This window comes from Homarus americanus, unplaced genomic scaffold (genome assembly GCF_018991925.1).
Source record: "Homarus americanus isolate GMGI-L3 unplaced genomic scaffold, GMGI_Hamer_2.0 scaffold6164, whole genome shotgun sequence".
Lineage (NCBI taxonomy): Eukaryota > Metazoa > Arthropoda > Malacostraca > Decapoda > Nephropidae > Homarus > Homarus americanus.
The window spans coordinates 659,652-683,578 of NW_024727421.1; the positions used below are offsets into that span (position 1 = coordinate 659,652).

Consider the following 23,927-nt stretch of genomic DNA (forward strand, 5'->3'; position numbering starts at 1 on the left):
AACAAGCAATTGTAATAAAATATGTTTATGCAAGCAAACTCGAGAACATAGAGCAAAAATGATAAAGGCATAGAGGCAAATAAACGATGAATAGAGGAAATAGTAAAAGGAGAGAGGTTACACAAGCGAAACTGAAGAGTCAGAGTCATTTATAAACAATGCTACAATGTCTGCTGGCTTGGGGGGGGAAGTAGAGTACTAAATACGCGGCTGTGTGTAAGAGTGAGTGAGTGAGCAAGGGCTGAGGGTGAACCAAATAAGAGAGGGGGAGGGAGGCGCACGTGCTCACCCCGAGGGACAGGCCCCAGTCATCGACCAAAATAATACCGAAGCAACAAGTTCAGGCGAATCCGGGTAGGGGGAGAGAGAGAGAGAGAGAGAGAGGCCGAGGGAAACAAAACACCGAGGGAGGAAAGACAGAAGGGAGGGATGAAGGAAGGAACGGAAGGATCGGGAAAGGGAAGGGAATGAAATGGAGAGACGAACTGAAAAGAAACATGTTATAAAGATTCTAGGTATTTGGAAGGGTAGAGATGGAACGGCAAACAAAAGAGGAAGAGGAAGGTAGCTGAAGAGGATTACGAAGAGTGGAAACGATAACCAACAGTTACTGGGATACAATAACTGACAGTCTTATGTAGATCTGGTTATGATTATCAAAGGTGGATGTATAGTGTAGATAAATAAGGGAATAACACACAAACATACAAAAATGAAGAGTATAATTAGGGTTTACGACGGTAGGAGTTGGGGGGGAAGAGTAGAGGAAGGGTTAGGGGGAGGGGAAGGAAGAGGGGGAGGGGAAGGAGGGGGGTGTAGCCTGGGGTTCAAAGAGAGAAGTGAAGGTCAGTGTGGTGACTACGCCGCCCTGGCTAACTGCCTCTGTTGGGGAACTGGAACTGAGGGGCGGGCACACACACACACACACACACACACACACACACACTACTCCTACAGTCGCTCAAGCTACTGTATACACCAAACTACGATGGCGGTTCTATAACTTTCGCTTAACACAGCAGGTTAGTGGAGACAGTCTATTAACCTCTTTTGTGTCTGTTGACTCACTTCGACACCGTTTTCGCGCGCGCGCGCGTGTGTGTAATAATAATAATAATAATAATAATTAACGGTTTATTGAAAAAGTGTGTGTGATAAAACTGAAGTTAGGTGAAGAATATACACAAAATAATAACCATAAAAAATAGCCAATAAGAAAATGTAAAAAAAATATAATAAAACTAAGGAATAACAATAAAAGAGAAAAGGAGGAAATAGTTAACTTGATGTAAAAAAAATTGAGAGCCTCAGTTTGTGACCTGAGGGAGAGCCATACAGGGTTGTGAGTGAGGCAGCGGGCAGGTGAGAGTTGATGCAGTGGGCACGTGAGAGGCATAATGATAACGTGTTATGAAGGAAGGCGAGAGTCGTACACCCACTGCTGATGACCAACTATGAGAGAGATACCTGTGCCTGAGATATGGTCCGGCCAAGCAAGCAAGCAAGGAAGCAAAAATAAATAAATAAGTATCTCCCATCTGTACACACTTCGCGCGGCACCTGGAGACGTGTTCAGTAATATATTATATACAGGGTGATGGAGGCTTGTGTCCATCTACCTCAAGTCCACTGAAGGTGTGAGAGGATGAGAGGGGTTAGTGAGCACCATCTGGGAGAGGGTGAGAGTGGTTTAAGCACCATCTGGGAGAGGGTGAGAGTGGTTAAAGCACCATCTGGGAGCTTCCCGCCACCCCCTAGCCAAGCCGCAGCCCGCCTCGTCGGGGTTCATTGGACTTAGTGCCCTCTAGCGCCCACACCTGTGCGTACCACCTTCTGGTCAGTGGGCAGAGCAGTGAGGCGAGCCCGGAGGGAGAACCCGCAGCTGGCTAGAAGAGTGGGCAGACGCTGATAACGATGGTAGGTAGGGAGGAAATACGAGTGTGAGATGCGGAAAGGAGATTGACAAGATACACAGATAATGACAATTAAAGACATAATGGATAAGTTCAGCAGTTTGATACATAGAGGAGGAGGTACCTGATATTAAGAGTACACGTGTGTTAAACCTTGGTTCTTAGTGTTGTGATGGTGTATGAAAGAGAGGTAGAGCTGTAGTGCTGTTAGTGTGTGGGCGTCCGGTAGGTTGGTGTGGTGGCGTCGTGGGGGAGTTTAGGACAATGTAGGAGCATCTGGGGAGGGGGGAGGGGCAGGACAAAGCGGGATCATCTCTTACGTGCAGAGTAAAGTGGGAGCGTCTGGGAGAGGATAGGACACGTCTCCAGGATGCGTGGTCAGCAACCAGTTTTTGCCTCAGGACGGCTGGACTGCTGCGTTTCTCCCTCCTGCCATCATCACAAGATTATCCATAATTTCGAAACGTAGCCAAAAATTTATAGTATTCATTTCATCCTGGATTTACTCAATATTGTCAAGTAAAGATTTATTTGTTCTTTATCTTAAAAACAGATGTATTATGATTTTTGAGGGAGGAATCACAGCCGCATGGATTAAGGGAACACATGCCCGGTGCGTGTCGAAGTAGACCCGGGGCAGCCTACCGTGCCCCGCGTCCTCAACACCTCATTATACCTTTTACGCCGCCGTGGACCCTCACTGACGACTGGTGCTGTTACAGGCCTGCCTTGGCTGCTGTCATGGTGTAGCTGCTGCCCTCATGTCGTTGCTTCTCTCCTGCTGTTCCTTCTGTTAGTGTTTCTTCTCAACTCCTGTTTTTGTTAGTTTCACTTCACTACTGCTCTTAGCTAATAGCAAGACGCTTGGCAAGGCTCCTAGCAAGCCACTAGCGCTTTCGTAGGCCACTGGTCCCTGTAGCAGGCCGCTAGCGTTGCTGGAGGCCTCTAGCTTCATCCTTTATTTTGCGGTGGTGATTTTCTGTTACTCTGGATCCAGTAAAGGAGTTAAAGGCGTTAATGTTCAATTCCAAGAATATTTTTTTCTTCTCAGATGCCCAACCTAAGTACTGCTCAACACACTGCTTGAGGATCTATAGTCTAAACAGTTTAATTTGATAAAGTTTTTTGTTGGCCTTTTTTATTTTTTTTCCTATTTTTACTTTTCCCTCATTCGTCTTCACACACACACACACACACACACACACACACACACACACACACACACTATATAGTGAGTGTGTGTGTGTGATTCATAGCAATAACTAATAAGCACCCCTACAGCACGTCATCATGAGGCCCACGTCATATACCACAGCCGTTTAGCACCTTAGTGTCCCGAAGCAAAGAACAACAATTACGCCGGCAACCAATTTAATTTCCGCAGGATATCGGTTTTAGGTTTCAGTTATTATTAAAGTTGAGTTTCTGTCCACCACCTTAGGAGACGGCAGCAACGGTGGCGGTGATGTGATGGTGGTAGGTGGTGGCAATGGTGGTTGTGATGGTGGTAGGTGGTGGCGATGGTGGTAGTGATGGTGGTAGGTGGTGGCGATGATGGTAGGTGGTGGCGATGGTGGTGGCGATGTTGGTAGTGATGGTGGTAGGTGGTGGCGATGTTGGTAGTTGGTGGCAGTGTTGTGGTGATGGTGATAGGTGGTGACGATGGTGGTAGTGGTGGTTGTAGTGATGATGATGGTGTTGGGGTGGTGGGCAGCAACCATAGGGAGAGAACTAGCAACAGGGAGACCGGCTTGTAATGGTAGGAAAACAACAGGAGGGAGGGACAGATGACAGTAAGAGTGGGTGAGGTCAGCAACAGAAGGGAGAACGAAAGTATGATGGGTCACCAACAGTAAGGGAAGCTTGTAACGGTAAGTAGGCAACGGGAGGGAGGCCAGCAACAGTAAGAAGGACATGAACAGTAGAGAGGTGAACAGTAGGGACGTTATCAACAGTAGTGGGAGGAAGGAAGGTCTGTTATCTCACGTGTCAGGATATGTTATCGAGGGATGTTTCCACACCTCTTGTACTCCTTAACTTCCTTTCTTTCCTTCCCCTCCCTCCCTCCCTCCCTCCCTTACTCTCTCCACTCCTTGTCTGCCTTCCTCCCTCCCTCCCTCCACTCCTTGCCTTCTTCCCTCTTTCCTTCACCTCTTCCTCCCTTCCCTCCTATTCTCCTCCATCCACCCATCCTTCCCCTTCCCTTCTCTTTCCCCCATTCTCTTCCCCACTCCCTTCCTCCACTCCTTAGCTTCCCCCTCCTACTCTCCTTCATCTTCCCCTCCCATTATCTCTTCCTTCATTCTTTCCTTCCTTCCTTCCATCATAGTAACAACTGCAGGACAGGGGAACTACAGATCTCTTACACAGGCAGGTGGTGTGTGTGTTGGAGCCCTCAGGTTAGCCACCGGGACCACAAGGCAGTCCATCCAGGCACTAGACAGATGGAGGAACGTGGTTTTAGATTGTAAGGGAGGCATGAAAATAGAGAAGGTTGTGGGGGGGATTGTAATAGGAGTTGTAGAGGTGGAGAAGAAGGTGGAAGAGGCGAAAGAGGAAACGGAAGAGGAGTAGAAATGGAGAAAGTGTGGGGTTGTAGGAGGAGGTTGTAGAGATGGAAGAGGTGGAGGAGGAAGTGTAGAGTGAAGTAATTTTAAAGGGTGTATGAGCTACTATTCCCTTGCCTCCATTACCTCCGACTCAGCCTCTCTCTCCTCCTCCAAATTCCTCACACCAGCCTACTGCGGCTCAGCGTGATGACTGGCTTGGGATGGCAATGGTTCGACTGGGGATTTCATCTTGTTTGTGAATGATTTATGAGTTTTCTTGTACTCGAGAAACGGCCTCCAGAGCCTGACGTAAGAGAGGTTATGGGGGTAGAATGGGAGGGAGGGGAGTCAGAGGGAGAAATGGGGGGGAGGGGAGAGATGGGTTGGGGTGCTCAGAGAAGGGATAAGATGGGAAAGGGGAATTCCAGAGTTCAATAAGGGAGAAAGGGGGAGTTCCAAAGTTCAGTGCATGGGGGTAAAGAGACAAGGAAGGATGGGGACTTGAAGATAATGGCGCTGTGATCAGTTAGCGGCTCGGGGATGGGTTGCTCAGAGCTCAGATCATTAGCAAATGAAGCTGAGAGAGAGAGAGAGAGAGAGAGAGAGAGAGAGAGAGAGAGAGAGAGAGTCACAGTTGAGGTAGATGGAAGAGACACGTATGAATAGGGTAAAGAACAGCTTAAAACTCATGTAATGGATGGGTTTAGCTGCTCAGATGAGAGGGAAAGGAGCTTCAACTCTCAAGGGGAAAGGAGTGAAGAAGGGGAAGTGAGAAACGATTCAGATCTTACTCGGGAACTAAGAGGGGGAGGGAATGGGAAAATGGAGAGTCACTTTGTATGTATAACTCAGACCAGTGTAGGTAAGGCAGGAAGGAGTTAAACATAGGATATTATTATAGTTTAGTTAATAGAGAATATATGTTTAGTGAAATGGCGTTTGAAAATAGATAGACTTAGTTAAACTTATTTTAAATGATCAAAACATACTATTGATACAACATTATACTAGAACTTTATTGTGATGTTGAAATAAAAAAAATGTAATGGCAAAGTTACTGGGAAGAAGAAGATTACAATAGAACATTTATCTCAATATAAGCAAGACTTAGTGCATTAATAAACAGAATCGTTATTGAAGAACATTCCTCCCTCCAGCGCTTACCTGAGAAGATAACACTGATGACATTTGAAGAAAAGCTTTACAGATATATTTAAAACAAAACATTTTCTTTAACCTGAAGGGAGGAGGAGTTGAGGTAACGATATAACTGAGAAAACGCGGCAGGGAGAGATAAGCCAGACTATGGGTAACTAGTGTAGTGTCGTGTATCTAGTGGAAGGTAAAGAAATACAGAGCTAAACAAACCTTGTGAGTTATGATGCAAATTCGGATACATCACAGGGGGGGGGAGTTAATGTTCAATGCCAAACAACCACGATGTAACGAGTCTCTGGTATTTATTATTTACAGCATATTTATCTGCCTTCACACAATGGTGAGTTGGACAGAAAATCTTGAATTAAAATACAAAAAAAAAATAGATTATCTTTTAGTGTCCTTCAATATAACTGAATTTATAATGCTTCATAGTTGTTGTTTTTTTTATGAGATTTCCTTATTGATGTCTTTAGTAACATCTACATATCGCTGAGTGTTGAGAAATGGTTAACACCGCGAGAAACAAAGGTCTTATCTCTCTACAGTCCGCAATAAAACGCAGCTTAACTAGGCCTTAAAAATTCTTGTGTGTGCGTGTGGCGGTGAAGGTGGAGCGGTAGCAGCCAGGGTGTGGGTGGCTGGGAATAGACGGACTGACAGGAGAGAGTCGGCTAGTAGCTTCAGCAGGGAAAGTAGCAGCATCGGTGGGTAAGTCTTGATAGCGATACAGACGGAGGAATTATAGAGAGGCAGAGAATAGCATTAGTAGCGGGTATATAGATCATGGTCAGGGCTGGTAACCTCAGCAGGTGCAGCAGAAGAGGTTGGTATCTCAGCAGGGACAGCAGAAGGGGCTGATAACCTAGGCAGGGGCAGGAGAAGAGGCTGGTAACCTCAACAGGGGGAGGGGGCTGGTAACATCATCAGAAAATCAGAACCAGCATCAGGACCCGAGGTATAAGGGAGAGGCCGCAGAGCGAGGTTGGAGGGGAGCTTTCCTTATCAACAAGACAGGTCGTTAACGCTATCTGGCCCGTGTATCACCGCTCTCGACCCACCAATCCATTTCAGTTTGTGGTTAAGTGAGAGTCGAGAGCAAACCGAGTGAAGAACATAAAAGAATACCTCCCTCTTCCCTTCTTCTGTGCCACTACCAGGTTATTGTCTCTTCCTTATGGCTTCTCTTCTCCCTACTCCAGTTTTACACCTCCTCTATTTATCGCATCGTATCTTCTCCTACTCTCCTTCCTTTCCATTCTATCTTGGGCCTTTTACTCTGTCTCTGTCTCTCCTATTTTACCTTAATTATTCTCTCCTCCCTCCTATAGCACTGGTCTTCATTAGTTCCCCCATAGCACTGGCCCTCACCCCTTCCCTCCTCCTATAGCACTGGGCCCTCAATCCTTCCCTCCTCCTATAGCACTGGGCCCTCACCTGTCCCTCCGCCTATAGCACTGGGCCCTCACCCTTCCCTCCCATAGCACTGGACCCTCACCTCCTATAGCACTGGGCCCCACCCCTTCCTCCTCCTATAGCACTGGACCTCACCCTCTTATAGCAATGGACCCTACCTCCCTCCTATAGCACTGGGCCCTACCCCTTCCCTCCTATAGCACTGGACCCTCACCTCCCTCCCATAGCACTGGACCCTCCTCCTCCTAGCACCCCTCACCCTATAGCACTGGGCCCTCACCCTTCTCTCCTCCTATAGCACTGGGCCCTCACCCCTCCCCCTCCTATAGCACTGGGCCCTCACTCCTTCACCCTTCCGCCTATAGCACTGGGCCCTCACTCCTCCCCCCCCTCCTATAGCACTGGGCCTCTATTCCTTCCCTCCCTTAAATCGATGACATTATTCAAGATTTCTCCATTTAATGTTAATTGACTATCACCACCAAGACCATCACTTAAGATTTTCCACATGAGTTTCTGTCTGTTTCCAATTTGTTTTCCTTCTCGTTTTTCCTTCCCATGTTCCCTCGGACTCCTTCCTGGTAATGTTAGACCTCTTCCTTTACTTCCTCATCTTTAATAGAACATATTTTTCCTGGCTGGTAAGACAGAGACGGGTGGATTTAACTAAGGCTTTCCACTCCTCCACCTAACCCATCTTAAACCCCCCTACCCAACCCCCTGACCCGTCTTCCACCCCCTGTCCCGTCTTCCACCCCCTGTCCCGTCTTCCACCTCCCCCTCCCCTCCCCTTCAAGAGGATCAACCTCTCTGATGAATATTTAATGGGAGATTACAGAAAGATGTTTTCCATAAGGGGTGGATGATCTCACTTTGTGGCGTCCTATGGGGCACAGACGTCTTGCGAAAGAGATAGTGAGTGTGAGATAGAGAGTGAGAGAGAGGGGGGGAGTGAGTGAGAGAGAGAGACGCGTCCTTTGAGAAAAAATGGCCTGAGGTGGTGACGGGTGTGTTAAGATACGAGGGTGTACTGAAGGCACTGAGAGGGACAGGGGAGAGAGGGAGGAAGTGAGGGAAGTACCTGCAAGTAGGGATGGAGAGGGGCAGGGAGGTGGAGGGGGCGGGAAGATAGTAAACTTCCCGTTGTTCCTTATTCTTGCCACATTTACAGTCTCGAAATATTGATTATAAGATTATGAAGACTGTGTTTACGCTGGTCGTCAGAGACACTAATGCGTCTGTTGGGTGTTAGCGAAAAGATCTCCGGCGTTATTACCAGAGGCATATTAATTTAACGTTCTATTTAAAAAAACAGGTTTACTTTTTACTGTGGAGATAATTGATATGAGATAGCAGTGCAGGTATTAAGTTTACTGATAAATGAGGAAGATTAGATTAATTATTAGATAAGGAGATTGTTTCAGTTGATATTAAGACGTTTATTTTGTTTTGCTTTTTGACAGACGCCCCAACATTCCTCTCCGACCCGCCTGATCTGGTGGACGTAGTTGTCGGGGAGTCTGAGGTACTCAACCTGACGGCACGAGCCAACCCGGGCCCCGTGCAGTACGCGTGGACCCGCCACGGCCTCCCTTTACCTGACCCTGTCATCGACGACTCCTGGAGACACGCCTACGCCCACGGCCCGAAAACGATGGGCGGCACGGGCGGGTCCTATGTGGCAGCGGACGGACCTCTGTTATATATCAGGGGCGTGACGCTAGACGATGCCGGAGACTACGAGCTGGAGGCCAGGAATCAAGAGGGCACTACCATCGCCAAGGTCTACCTCAACGTGCAGTGTAAGTAGTCGCTTGTGTGGAGCAACTTATTACGTAGTTCCCAAGAATTATATTGCCGAGTGTCTTGATTTATTTTATTTTTTATGTTACTGTCAAGTTATAAGTTGTGGTTAGTCATTTATTAGACCTTGAAGCATGAAACTATAAAAATTAATACCAAGTAATAAAGTAAATAACATTTTTCTTCCTTCCTCCTCCTCCTCGCCTAACAGATCCACCCACTATCAAGTACACGTCGGAGGTGAGGACAGTGTCGGAGGGCCAGGACGCGAGCCTGGAATGCGCTGCCGACGGGAACCCCCTGACGGAGGACATGATGCAGTGGACGAGGGAAGACTACGACTTTACACGCACTGAGCAAACCTTCGGGTGAGTACTGGGGCGACTTAATGAATTCCTGAAGGTGGGGGTGGGAAGATAGAGAAACACGATAACAATAGAAACAGAGGAAGAGAAAATAAATAAGAAAAATGAAAGGTAGAGAACTATGACGAGCTTAAACGAGGGATCCATTAGGTGAATACTGAGAGCGGGGACACGAAAACACTATTATAAAGGGGAAGGATAAAGAAAACCGATAGAAATGGAAACCTAGGAAGGGGTATCGGAGAAAAAGATGAGGGCAGGAGGAGAAGGGAAAGGAAAGAGGAGACACGACCATATTGCGGACAGAAAAGTAAGAGAAGAGAGGAGTGTTGGAGGATAATTGTTGAAGAGGATTGGAGAAGGAGGGTGGAATAGACAGGAGAGAAAGATGGAGAGGAATTAATGGCAAAAGGGAGGTTATGAACATAGGAGAGAGAGAAAGAGAGAGAGAGAGAGAGGGGTCAGGATCGGTTGAAGGCAGCAACAACAGTAGCAGTAGTAGTGATAGGTGTGTGGGGGGAGAAGGAAGGTAGGCAGGCAGGCAGTAGGGGCACCGCAATTCTCAGTATATAACTCATTTTTAGAGGGTAGTGACAGGGTGGTGGCAGAGGGGTGGCAGGGTGGTGGCAGGGGAGCTACTATTGTGTGGAAAGCTGCGGGCTGTGGGATCTAGAATTTTGAATAGTTTCCAACGTGGGAAACTTTTTGTTCGAACTCACTTGTTGGCCCTTTACGAGTCAGGGGGTTAGTGGGTGAGGGTGACAGAGGGTGGGTGAGGGTGACAGAGGGTGGGTGAGGGTGGGTGGGGGTGATATTTTTAAATTATATGTCTTAATTTTGTTTTTTTTCATGTCGACAAAATAATGAACATCTCTAATGATATAAATGGGAGATATGATAGAGAATGCCATCTATGTGATAATCAAATGAACATAATAATGATGATGATAATAATAAAGACAACCTAATGACAACATAAGGCTCACAAACAAAACAATTCTGTCAGCGTTACCCAAATATAGACTCTTAATAGGATTCTTCAGACTCCTTGTCCAACATCTACAAACTCATCACCTCTTGTACCAACTCTTGAACACCTCTTATGCATCTCATTACTTTACTAAAGAAGATTTAGGTAATTAGTCATCCTGAATCTCCATATACTTTATTACCCTCGTGACACACACACACACACACACACACACACACACACACACACACACACACACACACACACACACACACACACACACACACGTACACGTCTATTAACCTCCTCCTCTTGGCCTACAGAGGGAAGAAAGCCGCACTCAAGGTGCTACGAGCCAACAGAAACGACACGGGCGTCTTCTCTTGCGTGGTCAACAACGGCATCGGGAAGGTCGCCTTGGCCAACGTCACCCTGGTGGTCAAGACGAAGCCCCAGGTGGAACACTCACAGGTGGGTGGCCCAGGTGGAGAAAATATTAACGGCAGCTGGTTATTGGGTACAACGAACAAGTCTCATGCTGTGTGACAGATTAAGAGGCTGGCACAGGCTGTCACACCGATTGGTTTTAGGTTGGGGAGGGAGGGGAGGGTGTGGGAGGGGGGGGTTGAGGAGGGAGGAGAGGGTTGGGGTGGGAGGAGAGGTGTGGGAGGGGGTTGAGGAGGGAGGAGAGGGTTGAGGAGGAGGAGAGGGTTGGGGTGGGAGGAGAGTGTGTGGGAGGGGTTGGCCCATTTGCCGGGTGAAGAATGAGAAGCAGCACTCGATTGTCACAGCACTTAGTTAAAGGACAATAACAGGAAGAGCTATAGAGCAACAGCAGGGGATTATAGGAGACCAGCAGGGGATTATAGGAGACCAGCAGAGTTATATCGGAGACCAGCAGAGCTATATAGGAGACCAGCAGGGGATTATAGGAGACCAGCAGAGTTATAGAGCAACAGCAGGTGAATATAGAAGACCAGCAGAGTTATAGAGCATATACAGCTACTTACAGGAATACAGCAGTTAGTTATTGAGGAAAAGCAGGTGGTTACACAGGAATACGTAGAGGGTTATAAAACAGCAGATAATTATTTAGAAACATCAATGGATTATAGAAAAATAAACAATTATGAGAAAGCAACAGCAGGAGGCAGGAGAACAACATCTCACTGTGAAACAACAGCAGCTCGGCCGACAGAACAGCAGCTGCATATAAGAGAAGTTGATTTTAGGAGAAGGACAGCTGTTGAGGGAGAAACAGCTGTTAGTTATGGAGCAGTGAGTTTTAAGACCACGCCGCCTGGGTGTAAAATCACAGCAACCAGCTACAGGACAGCAGCTGAATACAAGAAAATTACAGCTTTTTGTAGGAGAAACGTCGGTAGTTATTGATTAACAGAATACAGTAGCATTTATCTGTAACAGGAAAAAGAGAATTGACTTTAAGAAAATAAACAGCTGGTTAGGTCAGAGTAGGGTAGGTCATGTCAGGTCAATAGGTGGTTACAGCGACTAAGAGAGAGAGAGAGACCAATGATCACCTGGTTACAGAAAGGTAAATACATAGTGAATTCACCTGAGAATATCACCAAGAGGAAATTTACCTTTCTTTTAACATATTTCAGCTGTAATTAACACTGTAACGATACAGTAAAATTATACTTAGATTATACTCAAATTATAGGGATATTATACAGTAGTTAGATTATACTAGTCGCGTTTTAAATTGAGTAATACATTATTTATATTCTAAAGCGTAATAGTGATTTTCCAAACAACAACAACAGTTTCTCTGTATGTTACTAATTTTAACAATAGGGCTCATCATTATTACAGTATTATGTATGTTCTTATGTAATACTGTATTTGATGTTCTCCTATAAGCTCTTAATGTTAATGGTAGCCACAGTGTTTTAAAATATTCTCATTTAGACGTTTATAAATCATTCTCTTTATCCATCTGTCTGTCTGTCTGTCTGTCTGTGTGTTGTGTGTATGCGTCTGTCTGTCTGTGTGTGTGTCGGTTGTGTGTATGCGTCTGTCTGTCTGTGTGCGTGTGTTGTGTGTATGCGTCTGTCTGTGTGTTGTGTGTATGCGTCTGTTTGTCTGTCTGTTTGTCTGTTGTGTGTATGCATCTGTCTGTCTGTCTGTCTGTCTGTCTGTGTATTGTGTGTATTTATCTGTTCGTCTGTCTGTCTCTCTGTCTGTCTGTTGTGAGTATACGTCTTTCTGTCTGTCTGTTGTGAGTATACGTCTGTCTCTCTGTGTGTTGTATGTATGCGTCTGTCTGTCTCTTTGTGTGTTGTATTTATGCGTCTGTCTGTCTCTGTATGTTGTGTGTATGCGTCTGTCTGTCTCTCTGTGTGTTGTATGCATGCGTCTGTCTGTCTGTCTGTCTGTCTCTGTTGTTGTGTGTATGCGTCTGTCTGCCTGTCTCTCTGCGTGTTGTATTTATGCGTCTGTCTGTCTCTGTATGTTGTGTGTATGCGTCTGTCTGTCTCTCTGTATGTTGTATGTATGCGTCTGCCTGTCTCTCTGCGTGTTGTATTTATGCGTCTCTCTGTCTCTCTGTATGTTTTGTGTATGCGTCTGTCTCTCTGTATGTTGTGTGTATGCGTCTGTCTGTCTGTGTGTGTTGTGTGTATGCGTCTGTCTGTCTGTGTGTGTTGTGTGTATGCGTCTGTCTGTCTAATAACTCACCTTCAACTCTTACCACTTCACAAGGCCCCTGCAGCCTTTTCTTGTTCTGCATCGATCGAAATTCACCCTCCAGGCTGACCACCTCCTCCTCCTCCACACACTCCCTCGCCTTTCTTGTGCCTCCCTCACATTTATTCCCATATTTGTCTTGTCTTCAGTCCCATTCTCCCTCCATCCATACCTTCCTCCCGTTCCTTTTGTCTCTCCTTTATCTTTCATTTTTTTCCTTATCCACAGGATCACTAAAGTCCTTCATTCTTCGCTTTCAGTCTCTCATTCATCTCAGAATTTAGCCCCGGGGATATTAATCATCTTTTTCTTCCTTCCAATACTGTGTTTAACTTGTGCCTTGCCTTACAGCTGCTGAACCGTGCGGCGGCGGAGCTAGGGAGGACAGGTCGCTTGCGGTGCTTGGCGGAGGGGGCGCCGGAGGTGAGCTTTTCCTGGAAGAGGGAAGGACTTCTTCTCTCTAACGGCGTCAGACCAGACAAGTACGGAAACGAGACCTCAAAGGTGAGCTGACACACTCCATTCCTTCCTGTTTTAGCCATCGGCGTTGTTATAGGTGGAATACAACGTTTATCACCTTAAATAAAAGTAAAAACAGATTATTTTTCACCTCATCGTCACCATCTGTATTGTGGTAACTTAAGGAAGGTCACGAGAGGAAGCTGATCCACATAAACATTACTCTTATGTTTCATTAAATTCAGTTTAAAACAGAAATCTTGTCTCGCTTACATTATTCATCCCTGCACACACACACACACACACACACACACACACACACACACACACACACACACACACACACACACACACACACACACGCTTCCCGCATGACGCCCAACTCACCTGTATATAATATACAGGTATATACTTATAAATGGGATCCGTTTTAATATAAGGAAGTTTTCATTTTATAGTATTTTTCAGCTGTAACATTTTATATGTCGTAAATTTTATTTCACCAACTGCCAGTAATCCCTCTGGTTTATTCAGTTAATTATAATTTTTATCACCGTTCCTGTTGTTGTTGACTAACACAATAATTAACTCGGCCCATCACTACGTTTTTACCATGACCTCTCAATCATGTAGTAATTAAGATAGTACATTAGTTTTATATATATATATATATATATATATATATATATATATATATATATATATATATATATATAAAGTTACGAAGTCGGACTAACACACAACACGCCTCTGTTTACCTCATTAAAGTGTTTAACGTTTTGAATAATAAACAGAATATAGCTTAATTAGCTTCTATTTACACAGTGATACACAAGTTTAGAAGCTTTTGAACATTTTTCTTCAGAATCTTGATATTTGAGAATTTGATGAGGAAGAGGATATGAAAGTGGGCCCAGAGAGAGAGAGAGAGAGAGAGAGAGAGAGAGAGAGAGAGAGAGAGAGAGAGAGAGAGAGAGATACTCGCTCCTTTCATAGTCTTCAGGAAGCTTCTCTCCCCCCCTTGGAAATTTAATTAACTTCAGATGAAAACAATTCAGATCGTGAACACTCAACTCAAATACGTAGATTTTCTGATTAAACTGGAAAGGCTGAGAGAAGGAGAAAGGGAAGACAGACAGACAGACAGACAGAAGAATAGACAGAGAAGGACAGATAAATAAATACAGAAAAATAATGATTCATAGGTAGAGATAGATGTTAACAGATCCAGGCGTAAACCAAGATACTGACAGACAGACTTATAGCTACAGACAGACAGATACATGCATAGAAAGACAGAGAAGGAGATGTAGAGATACAGAGATAAAGAAGAAGAGAAAAAACAGACAAGCAAATATAAAGAGAGAGAATAAGACAAAGAGAAGAACTGAGATAAAATTTAATAAGATGTAAACTTAATGAAAAGAAAAGAACAGATATTAAGAGAACAGACAGACAGACACCACCTCCACCACCACTACCACAACACACCACTACCACACACACATCCACCACCACACACACATCCACTACCACACACACATCCACTACCACACACACATTCACCACCACCACAACCCCTTCACACCACCACACCACCTCTACCATAACACACCACCACCGCAACACACCACCACAACACACCACCACAACACACCACCACAATACACCACCACAACACACCACCACAATACACCACCATAAAACACCACCATTACCACCACAACACTATGGCCCACCCAAAACACACTCCACTACAATGCTTCCCTCTCGATCCCTACCTAACCTAACCTAACCTAACCTAACCTAACCTAACCTAACCTAACCTAACCTAACCTAACCTAACCTAACTTAATCCAGGTGAACTCTTATTATATATCTATGGATTCGTTTCCTACGTCAGAGGGTCGGGTTCGGGGTTCGGGTTTTGGTTATTCAGTCCTGGGTTAATTTTAGATCTGGCCTTGACTCTGGTGCTGCCTTGACCATACCTCCTTAGCCTCGGGCGAGAAGCAACTTTGTGTAACCTTTCTTTATCTTCACTTTCTAATTTTATCCTCCATGCAGCACAGCTTTACGAATGGTTTCACTTTTAAGGAAAAACATCAGTTTATTGTACTGATTTAGAAGTTGTTGATAGTAGACATTGAAGATATATAGAACGATGAATGGTGAAGCTATTAACATTTATGACTTGGTGAACGGTTCTATTAACTCCGGCAGTTGAAGTTACAAAACGATCCCTCTCGTCACTACAAATACAGCAACAGTAAAACCGACTGTAACCGACTGAATCGTTCTTGAGTTATTAACCCTTCTCCCCCCTCAATAAAACCTGACCCAACCAACCAAAGAAACTTACCTAATCTTACCTCACGTCTTAGCCGGGAGCCACATTAAACTGAAAGTACTTATTATGATATCTGGTACCAAGGAGATTAACTTTGTTGACGCATCATTGTGTATTCTTTTGTTTTTTGTGGACACGACATTAAGCGTGGGTCGAGTGGGTTAGTTGTAAGCAAACAGACGAAACCCGGTGACCAGATGTACTGTACATGAATTTACCACCTCTGTTATTATCCATTTACGACGGAAGTGGTGTTTGAAAAGGTTGTTGCACTTGACGAGATATAACTTCTGGTGAACCCAAAATTGCTCTAACCCAAATATAGATGTAGAGTTATTCACTAAATACAGTGACTATAACCAGACCCGGCAACTTTACCTTACTAACTGAAATAATAGGATTGTTAAAATTATCATGTAAGGTGAGTGAGTTAAGGAATGTATAAATAGGCTTGTAACTGAGGGAATCTTAGCTTGTACCTCTAAACAATACGCTGTTTGCGATAAACATACTCCTTTATCAACGAATACGTCAATAAAACCGTAACTCTGCACGTACTTTTACACACACATCACAATCATCATCAGTCATCATTACAATCGTCATCAATCATCATTAGTTCCATCAATCATCATTGCCATCATCATCAATAATAATCATTACCACCATAATCAATCATCATCATCATCATCATCATCATTATCGTCATCAATCATCATCATCATCATCATTATCGTCATCAATCATCATCATCATCATTAACCATTACCATCATTATCATTACCATCATCATCAATCATCAATAATCATTACCACCATCATCAATCATCATCATTATCGTCATCAATCATCATTACCATCATCATCAAATCCAATAAATAAACTCATCTTTTGCAGGCAGAATAAGTGTCGCTGCTCTGAATACACTTACACCAAAGCTGAAACTGTCCACACAATTGACGGTTCTATATTAATTGATAAAAAAATAATATAATTAATTATGTGGAATTTTAATTTCCTTTTCACCTTTCCTCATTAATATTCCAAATGAAAATCTATATCCGAATGTGGAAATTAATTGCTTGCATCTAGCGTTAATAATGCAATTATGTAATCCTTCACTATTCACAATTTACATTAAAATTATACATTATTACCCTACACAAATAAAGCCTTTTAACTTAAATCTAAAAATATATATTTTTTTTAATTGTTTAAAAAGTTGAACCTATTATGTATGTATGTATTTTTTTGGCATAATTTATCAGATCCCCAAATAATCACATTTACGTCAATTATTTTTCAATATCGTCATAAGAATTATCCCAATATTTGTAACCTAAAATTATTCAAAACTAATATCTGGTCTTTTGTCACCATTATCTTTATCCCATCATGGTATGAACCATTATCGTCACCAGCACAGTAAACCCATCACACCCTCACCTTCACAATGTCATCACCATCACATTGCCATCACCATCACACCCTCACCATCACAATACCATCACCATCACAGTGCCATCACCATCACACCCTCACCATCACAATGCCATCACCATCACAATGTCATCACCATCACAATGCCATCACCATCACATCACCATCACCATCACAATGTCATCACATCATCACCGCCATCACCATCACATCACCCATCACCATCACACCCTCACCATCACAATGTCATCACCATCACAATGTCATCACCATCACAATGCCATCACCCCTCACCATCACAATGTCATCACCATCACAATGCCATCACCATCACACCTCACCATCACCATCACAGTGCCATCACCATCACACCCTCACCATCACAATGCCATCACCATCACAATGTCATCACCATCACAATGCCATCACCATCACACCCTCACCATCACAATGTCATCACCATCACAATGCCATCACCATCACACCCTCACCATCACAATGTCATCACCATCACACCCTCACCATCACAATACCATCACCATCACAATGTCATTCATCACACCCTCACCATCACACCACCATCACCAACACAGCACGCTGTCACCATCACAATGCCATCACCATCACATGTGTCATCACGATCACAATGCCATCACTATCACAATGCCATCACCATCACATTGCCTTCATCATCACAATGTCATCACACCCTCACCATCACACCCCCACCACCACCACACCGCACCACCACCTTCCCACCACCACACACCGCACCACCACAATCTGCACCACCACCTTCACACCACCATCACACCCACATCACCCCCACCACCATCACCATCACACCCCACCACCACACCGCACCACCACATTCACACCACCATCACACCATCACACCACCACCCCACCACCATCACACCCCCACCACCATCACCATCACACCCCCACTACCGACACTCCTCAGTATAGGCTTCAACTGTGTTAAGGTCTAAAATTAGTGTTAAACTGGGAGGGGGTCTACAGCCAGTCGTCTTCCCCAGGTACCTTCCAGCCTTCAGCTTACCATTAACCTGCTTATCCACCCACCATCACGCCCATGAGACAAGATTCATGGAAGATTATATAACCCATGTATGGTTAATCAATGGGTGCGGCGGCCGAGTGGACACAGCGCTCCTTTCCTGTCCTAAGTGTCTCTGGTTTGTACCCAGGGCATCCACTGTCCCACCTACCTGTGAAAGGATTCTTAACTTTACAGCAATACCGAACATACTACTTTTTTGTGCACATAGTTTACAGTACGCTATATCCACACTGCCTTCCATAGCCCGTCACGATTATGGGACTCGCTTTCACTTTTATGGATAACAGAAAACTTAGTACAATTTTTTTTAACCTTTCCCATGAACCTGGATTTTGGGGGAACACGACTGGTATTCTTCGTTGCGACATCTTTTAACACAGTAGTATACAAGATATTTCCTCGCCTCACCATCGTCTTCCACACACTGTACATACAATAGTCACATTTTTTCTGCCATAGTCTGCCTCATATACACCTTTTCTGACTTAACTCGTGAGATAAAAAAAAATAACCTTGTTTTTTTCAGAGATTTGTTTTTACTCACCATTAATAGGTAACAATATACTGAATAACTACTGTACTACCTAATTAATACAAGACCGAGTGATTGATTATCTCCTCCTTATTCTCTTACCATCATCATCATTATCCCTCTCTCTCTCTCTCCCCCTTCAACAGACGGGCCTCGTGTCATGGGCTTCCACTTTCTTTATCAAGAACGTGAACGAGCTTGACTACGGCAACTACGAGTGTGTGGCCGAGAATGAGCTGGGAGCGTCGACCATCAGCGTTCACTTCACCCCGCCTACACGCCCCGACCCGCCTCTCGCACTCAAGGTAACCTCTCTCTCTCTCTCTCTCTCTCTCTTTCTCTCTCTCTTAATTAAATGATTTAATTTAATAAAAAATATGGAATTGATTTTAGGAATTTGTTCAGTATAAAACAATAACTAGATATTTAGATATATAAATTTATTTTTGGTTCTAAAAGTTACAATACTCTTGCTCACTGTATATTATTATTATTATTATTATTATTATTATTATTATTATTATTATTATTATTATTATTATTATTACACAACAATAACTCTTTTTTTAACAATGGAACAGCTTTCTTATTATTATTATCACAACATTATCATCATTAGAGTCATAATTACAAATATCATTCTTAACATTATTAATAAACATAGAGTCATTCAATTAGGTAGAGTGAAAGGGTTGACAGCAGGTGTTTCGAGTGTTGTGGGCTGAACACACACCTTTAATTGTCGACCAGCCTCCATCTGTTATCATCCTCTCACCTCATTTACTCCAGTTCCCTCTAATTGCACTTCTTCCTCCTCCTCTTGTCCTCTTTCTATCCTATGTACTATTTATCTTTATCTCTTTTTATATATCATCATCATCATCATGTTTCTCTCGTTTTATCATCTTTCTTCTGTTGTATCATTATCTTGTTTCTGCCTTTTTCTTATTATTTTTCCCAGGTTTTCCTTTTTCATCATTGTTCCTTTTGTTGTTCTTTGTCTTTCTCACATCAACGTATTTATGACACTTGTTTCTTTCCCTTCACTGATAAACATAAGCTAAGATAATAATGATAATGTCATCTAACGTTAAAAAGTCTATCAAGAATATCACAGGAGAGTGACTATTGCCCCTCCTACTCACTATCAACTATTGGCTCTCCACGTAGCAACATTCACCTAACATATCCTCAATTAACTCCCCCTAGTTGTGCATCCAGCTCTCCCCTCAGCCGCTCCCCGTAAATATAGGTCCATTAGCTTTACTCTCGCCTTCACCCACACCCTTCACCCTCATATAGTCGAGGAGCTACTTTCCATTAAACCCCTTTTCTGGCAGCCTCCGACCCTCCTCTTATATCAACAAATCATCAAGTGACTACCCAAGTGCCACACAACTACTCACACGCCGCTGTCCCTTTCATCTACCCATCCACAAACACGCTGTTATGGAGCCCCCTCTCTTGCTCTTTGGGATATCTTAATGACGCCGTCGCCACTGTCTCCTTCAGTCATTATTTTCTGAGTGTCTCATCGTCAGCTTTCCTCCCTCTGTGGCTTTAGCAGGTGTCCAATATGGCGTCTTTCATTAGGAACTTAGATGTAATATTGTTGTCGTGTTTTCTTTTGTGTCTCCTACAGGTTGAGTTAGTTGTTTCTTTCAAGGTATTCCTAACAAGTTACTTCTCTTTGTCCTTCTTCAGGTTTTCATATTAGGGCCTATCTCAATTAATGGCTCTTTCACTTTAAATTCTAATGCAGAAATTTCACCTATCTCTTCCTTCTGCGTCTCCTTCAGGTGTTAAATACGACCCACGACTCTGCAACCCTCGCCTGGATTCCGGGTTTCGACGGCGGCAAACCTCAGTACTTCCGACTCCGGTACCGGAGCAAGTCCTCCAGCTCGTACCAATACCTCGACGTGTACGAGTTCGGAGTGTACACGTACACCGTGACGGGGCTCAGCCTGGGCACTGAGTACTACTTCTCCATCATGAGCTACAACGACGTGGGCGAGAGCGAGTACCGCGGGGAGTTCGTCCGGGCCACCACCCGCAGTAAGTACAGTACCCTAATTGGGCTGTCTTGTACCGCGTTTTATTGCCCCTATATTACCGTGAACCGACCCTGAGCCGGCCAGTGTGTTGATACACCATCGCCAAACCTTAGGTAACACATTTTACACAGAGTTCTCCAGCACACACAGATTCCATTATCTCTTAAGAATAACGAGACACAAGCTGCAGTCATTCTCTGATACCACATAACATTCTCCCGCTCTCAGCCAAACACAACCACGCACATATTTCGATTCAGGTAAACTTAATTATCTTCTGCCACATTAATAATTCATAAGCACTGCATATCCCATTAAATGGAATCTAATTCCCCTGTCGCCTTTCATTACATTGTTCGCGTCACACACCTACACGAGATCCTGTTTCCCCCCAGTTAGGTTAACGAGCAACTTGAACATAACATTATTTTCATTAGTTTATCCTAACCGGAGACTTTATGCCTTGAATGTGATTAGTTTCCAAGGTTACAGTTACCCACAAAATTAGTAAAAATTAAGGAAAGTTCAACATTTACACAAACATTTACCTATAATTAATTTAACTCCAGCTACACATTTTGCCTCATAAACCTAATACTTATTTTGTTATATTTTTCACTTTATCAATTAATTATAAACAACTCAGAATTTAGGATGTACTTTTTAATGTATCAATCCTTTATATTATATTATTTGCCTCCGGATAAATTATGTGTTTGTTTATCCGGCTTCAGCGCCAAGTAAGTACGCATGAGTGGTTGTTGTTGTTCACGGGGGCAGCAGGGGGGCGTCGCTCCCAACTTAAATTAAGAGAAACTTCAAGCACACTATGTGGTGGAAGCTCAGCGGATGACAGTTTTATCCTACTATTACCATAAGGTTTACATTATCATATATCATATACTTGAGAGTCGACTATATATTGAGAGTTGGAAGGCACTGTCATCCTACGAGTTGGGGGATATAACATAAATAAGCATGTAGAGGATTAAGGAAGAAAGTAAAGTAGATTATCCAAGGTCAAATTTCTTTTGTATATCAGAATTAACAGAGAACTATTGGCCAATGGTTAATACGTCACGACACTGTGGTAGCCAGTGGGAAGTATTACATCATACCAGCAGCCAATGAGGAGTGTTCATGGTCACTCGTAAACGGTGGTGATTGTGACGTCACTAGATGGCTTAGTGAAGTGTGACGTCACAGCCTGGTCAGTAGCACCGGGGCCTCGGGTACTCTGATACACAACAGGAATTTGACCTTCTGTTTCTTGAATGATTCAGAGTCAACCTGACATTTAACAACAGTAATACCAGGATAGGTTATGGGTGCACCAGGCTCAGTAGTTATGTATCATATATGTATTTACGTATAAATGTATACATGTATAGAATGTATATATTTTTTTCATATAAATACATATAAACAAAGTCGCATAATAACTCTAGTAAAAAAAAATATTAATGCATATCCCGTGTTTATGGTCTGGTCAGCTTCACACGGCTGAATCCCTCGCTAGTCTCCAGCAGGTGGGATAAAGCCTTACAGGAGATCAACTCACAATATTTTGACTTCCACTAAAAACTCCATCAATATTTATCATACAGTCCAGATATATATATATACGTGGATATGCATTAACTATTCCTATACAGTATATATAAGTACAGTATCTATATTGTTATGAGCATGAGGGGGTGAAGGTTTATATAGGCCATAACAAGAAGCACGGGATTAATATATACTGACACAGCACCTCTGACTTCCTTTACTAACAATACTAACATAAGGGATTTAGACCTTGCACTGGAAATCGAAGTTTATTGACACGAACAATTTATCATTCTGGCGTGAGTGACCTAATAGGCTGTGGGGACCTGATCTGGCTTTTATCTCCTAATAATACGTATTTTAAGAGACGCTTTTTAACATGTAAATAGGGCAAGGTTGTAGTAGATAAACAGAGAAAAAAAAAAGAGTACTTTGGTTTTGAACTAGTCGTAAGGCTTTTAAATTAAGCTAATTTTAGCATAAATATTTTGTCCATTATTTGTAAGTTATAAGGATTGATGAAATGTTGTCTTATAAACTCATATGATAGTAGGCATTAGGTGTGCTAAAAATAGTCCAAAATTATCTCAGTAGACAAATGCACATCATAATTAGTAATAACTAGCATTAAGGGTTCAAAATAGGTTTAATGAACTGAATAATCTGTGTGAACGTGACTATGGTAGTGACTGACAATGGGAACGATGGAACAAAGATGCGATAACAACCTTTGAACGTAAAAAAAAATTACGGTATAAAACATTGATAATGCCGTTTCTCTGTCCTTGAGTTATGGGGCGGCGTCTTGTGGCCAGCGGTGTAAGGAAGGTGATCTCACATCCGGGTTATGTTTCTCGTGGTCACTGGTGAAGGGAAACGCTCTCAAGTGGCATTACAGCTTAAATCACCGTCCTAAAGGGTTATAGCTTCAACCATCGTCCTTAAATGGTTATATAATTATAGTGATTGGGTGATTATACGTCCCCTGGGTGAGTGTAGGTCCCCCTGGGTGAATTTATAGGTCCCCGGGGTGAATATAGGCCCCCCGGGGTGAGTAAAGGTCCCCCTGGGTGAGTATAGGTCCCCCTTGGTGAGTACAGGTCCCCCTGGGTGATTATAGATCCCCTGGGTGAGTATAGGTCCCCCTGGGTGAGTATAGGTCCCCCTGGGTGAGTATAGGTCCCCCTGGGTGAGTATAGGTCCCCCTGGGTGAGTATAGGTCCCCCTGGGTGATTATAGATCCCCCTGGGTGAATGTAGGTTCGCGGGTTGAGTGCCCCTTGGCAGCAACCTCGACCCAGTGCACCTGCCTGAGCGAGTGACGCTGTTCCTTCACTCTGCAAATCGATGTTGGGAGTCGGAGAGTTGTACGTGGGAATTTATCGCTAATTGGCTGCTGAACACGACCACACCCTCAACACAGATTTATTAATGAGTCTCTCCCTCTGTTGTTGTAAACGAGGGCGTCATGATACAGATCCAAAGAGAGTTAATTGACTGAAGAAAGACGGCCATAAATCACGTTGTTTTACCCTTTTGTTGTTATTTACGCTCCTCTTGTCGCACAGCTCC

The 23,927-nt window shown here is 43.7% G+C and overlaps 1 protein-coding gene across 1 annotated transcript in view; it reads left to right on the plus strand.

The window, feature by feature from the left end:
* LOC121865842 (nephrin-like) overlaps positions 1-23,927 on the plus strand; it is a 121,365-nt gene that overhangs the window by 76,392 nt on the left and 21,046 nt on the right. The window contains exons 9-14 of the mRNA XM_042365392.1: positions 8,500-8,838; positions 9,051-9,207; positions 10,498-10,645; positions 13,235-13,387; positions 18,895-19,053; positions 20,548-20,806. Coding sequence (XP_042221326.1) covers positions 8,500-8,838; positions 9,051-9,207; positions 10,498-10,645; positions 13,235-13,387; positions 18,895-19,053; positions 20,548-20,806 — 1,215 coding nt within the window. The remainder of the gene's footprint in view (positions 1-8,499; positions 8,839-9,050; positions 9,208-10,497; positions 10,646-13,234; positions 13,388-18,894; positions 19,054-20,547; positions 20,807-23,927) is intronic.